This window comes from Coregonus lavaretus, assembly GCF_964263955.1.
Source record: "Coregonus lavaretus genome assembly, chromosome: 33".
NCBI lineage: Eukaryota > Metazoa > Chordata > Actinopteri > Salmoniformes > Salmonidae > Coregonus > Coregonus lavaretus.
The window spans coordinates 8,778,623-8,782,384 of NC_140020.1; the positions used below are offsets into that span (position 1 = coordinate 8,778,623).

The 3,762-nt window shown below is 39.6% G+C and overlaps 1 protein-coding gene across 1 annotated transcript; it reads left to right on the forward strand.

Annotated features, from left to right (window-relative positions):
- Positions 1–625: 625 nt before the first annotated feature.
- LOC311108232 (homeobox protein Nkx-2.2a-like) lies at positions 626–1,893 on the forward strand (the record flags this gene model as incomplete). The annotated part of the gene is made up of 2 exons (XM_084150851.1): positions 626–869; positions 1,355–1,893. 2 exons carry the CDS (start codon positions 626–628, stop codon positions 1,891–1,893), a joined length of 783 nt encoding a protein of 260 aa, XP_084006977.1.
- Positions 1,894–3,762: the final 1,869 nt, after the last annotated feature.

Below are 3,762 nucleotides of genomic sequence, written 5' to 3' on the forward strand. Positions count from 1 at the left end.
AAAGTAAAGTACAGATACCCCAAAAAACGACTTAAGTAGTACTTTAAAGTATTTTTTACTTAAGTACTTTACACCACTGCAAACGCCCCTCCCCATCTCGGTAATTATCTGTCCCATAATTCTAGTCATCACATTCCTGAGGCACCAGGTTCGGATGTCCCCAAACCCTAGCATTTCACACCCACAGATATTCTTCATCCACTTGACTCCAAGGACCCGCCTACACGTGTTTAGTCTTTCCCTGCGTTATTCCGATTCATTTTCCATTGCAGGTTCAGTGTTTTAACTAACCTTATATGGACCAATCCGACTGGCGATGGCTTCCTTTAATGCTAGTGCTTCTAGTCGTGCAGCATCCATGAGCCTCTCATCTCCATCAACTCCTGCGCTCCTCCATGACCAACACATTGGAGCCCTCTCAACGAGCCAGCGGTGAACAACTAGCCTACTGCATGCCAGGATTAATTATTAGTTTGGCTTGAATTAACCCAAAGGACACAGCCTGAATATCATCTTAACCTCATTTTGAAATACTGTCCTCTTGTTCAGTTATACTGGTTCAGCACAGCAGCAGGGAAAAAACCGAACTCCTGTTTACAGCGCGCACCACAGACTTTCTCACACCATGTCGTTCAACAACACAAAGAAGGGCTTCTCTGTAAAGGACCTTCTGGATCTTCCTGACACCAATGGAGGTTCTGGAACGGAGGAGACCGAGGATGAGAACGAGGAGGAAACTAGTGAGATTATGACGCAAAATCCATCTTTTGAAAACGCTGGAAATGTGCCCTGTAAGAGCCTTTTGTGTGATGGTGGTGGCAATTCCTACTCAAGATGGCTTGCTTCCTCCAACAGCATCCAATATTCATGTATGTATCTCTTAAAAAAGTTAGTTTCATAAACATCGAGGTATATAATTGACTTGTCCACTTCCTAGTCATATCATCCGTTAAATTAGTTATCAAATAAACCATTAGTAAAAACAAAAACCTTTGCATTAACGTTTTGTTTGTTATACAAAATATCACTATTTCATTTATTAGTTAGGCATATCTCTTATGGTTTTAACTTATTAGCCTACCCTTAAAGTAGTTTATTCATGCATAATCAGAATGTATAATATTATCCGTGCGTAATGCAAGTATCCTTGCGTAATTATCCATGCGTAATCATCATAGTTTAGCACTTGTCACCAATAGGCCATTGTTTTAGATGATATAGCTAATCTCTTCAATATTTTCCATTCTTTGCTCAGATTAAATATGTGCTATGATGAAAATATTAACTATATTTTCACAGTATTTATTGTCTATCTTGTATAATAACCAGACCGACTATTTTTCATTTTAAACAGTGCATGGTTTGTCAGTTGATTCTCGAAACGAACCGAAATCTCCAGAGCTGTCCGTTGACGAATCCCAAGATATCGACAGAGATAGCAGCGACTCTGGAAAGAAGAGGAAAAGGAGGGTGCTGTTTTCCAAAGCGCAAACATATGAACTAGAGCGACGATTCCGACAACAGAGATATCTCTCTGCGCCCGAGAGGGAGCACCTTGCCAACGCACTACGACTGACACAGACCCAGGTGAAGATCTGGTTCCAGAATCACCGGTATAAAATGAAGAGAGCACGCGCTGAGAAGGGTATGGAAATGGTTCATCTCGTGTCCCCAAGACGCGTGGCCATTCCGGTTTTGATTCGGGATGGAAAACCGTGTGACACTAGCAAGACTCAGGAACTTGAGGCCTCGTTCAGGGCTGGAATACCTCTCTCGGCGTATAGCGCCTATTCTCTCCATCACATGCATATGCGCTCTCACTACAGCCCCGACGCCATGTCACAACTGCCCAGTCTGCATCACTTGGCGCAAATGTACCAATGGACTTGGTAGTGGATGGATAGGCCTACTTCAAATAACTTTCAAAAATATATAAATACAACTTTTCCTGATTTTGATTGAAATTATTTTACTCACATCAAAGCTGATTATGGGGTGGCCCATGAGGTCTGGACAATGTTACGCCTCGTGAGATTCCGTTAGTTTTATAATGTGTGCTAAATTAATGTTATAAATAAATGTTATTTCTGTTGTAAAGTGCTCATATTATGAATTAATTTATGTTTTTTGGTGGACTGTGTATTTAACTTGAATATTTATGGCCGTGAATAAACCTTTGCTAGTTTGATGTGGTTATTATTCATTTATTAAACTACATTAAATTACTTTACACAGGTCCAATAAGGGGAATCGAACAGACACTTAATTTAGGGTAACTTGTTAATTATTTGTGAAAATTGTTATATGCGTATAGATGCCATTACGCACAAAACTAGATGAATACGAGTCACTTTTTTAAAAGTAGCAGATCGTGCAAAACATGTTTTATGTCTTCCTGTATCTAATTCGGTTCAGGTGTGTTATAGAATCACAAAGGAAAAATAGAAGCAACCCTGAAGTGAATCTCTATCACAAACACAGTCTTGTCAAAAGTAGAAACGCCTTATGCATATGCCTACAACAAATAGGCCTATTTTGCTATATTTTCCTTAGGTTTCCAGATTGAAAAGGATGTATGGCTTATTATAGGATTGCATATGTATGGATATTAATACATTCTGAAGTTAGAAAATACAAAGCATCCTCTGTTGTAATTATATAAAAGTCCCATTTGACTTTCTCAATTCCTATGAAGAATGTTTCCTGTTGCAACAAATGAATTATAGTCAATATAAACACACTTGAAACTACATGATTTCTCACTCATTTTCTCACAGAACTGCATTGCTTATCAATTCACAAAGAAACCCCCAAATATAGAATAGAGTGCAGCTGTGGATGTTTAGGGCATGCACAGCATGGAAAAGAGAGGGGTGTTGTGGCAGTGGTGGACGGAGAGCTGTGGACGTTTTTGTTTCTATTCAGCTGTGTCAGTTGGGTCAGCTCATCTCCCAGTAAGGATGAGGAATAAGTATCTCTGAGGTTTTCTAAAGACTGTCTCTTGGCTCTTTTGTGACCCTTGTTGGACACGTTGTATTCTGTATAGGCAGCTGGCCTCGTGGAGGGGATGGGGAGGGACCCCTAATAAAACCCAACTTGTGTCTGCTTTCAAACATCCCATTGTTACCTCCCAAGGGGAAAAATAATTACAAATTCATGCAGTATCTTTTCAGGGAGGGGGCCTTATCCTAAGGTTCCTCTGTGCAACCCCACTCTGTATTTCTCTCTCTACCCCTCTCTCTTACTCTCTCTCTAAATATTTTTAACCAGTTTTCCAGATACTTTGCACATAAAATATCTGTACTCACTCTAGTCTTCTAAAACACATGTTGTAGTCAGTGGATAACTGTACACTCATCATGCACTTCAAGCACAACTTTGAAGTGATAAATAATACATAATATGTTTATAAGCTATAATGTTACTCGCATTCCTTATAGAGTATCACAGTATGAGTCATAATACCCATAAAACCTAGCAGTCAAACAGGGAAATGGTTCCAATCGTTTCTCCACCATTCATTTTTCCCATGGGGGATTTTAGAAACACTTAAAATAAGGGCTGTGTTTTGTGTAGGCTTACCCTGGTGTGAAGTTTTGATAACCGTGTAAATCTCTCTAGGACAAGGTGACTTTTCTCAATATATTTGCCTGTATTTACCCCCTCGAAATGAAATGTTAATTAGCTGCTAATGTGGCTATCATAAAGAACTACAAATGCCATGATCAGGACGAGACTGCCGAATCGAGGCAAAGGTAAGAA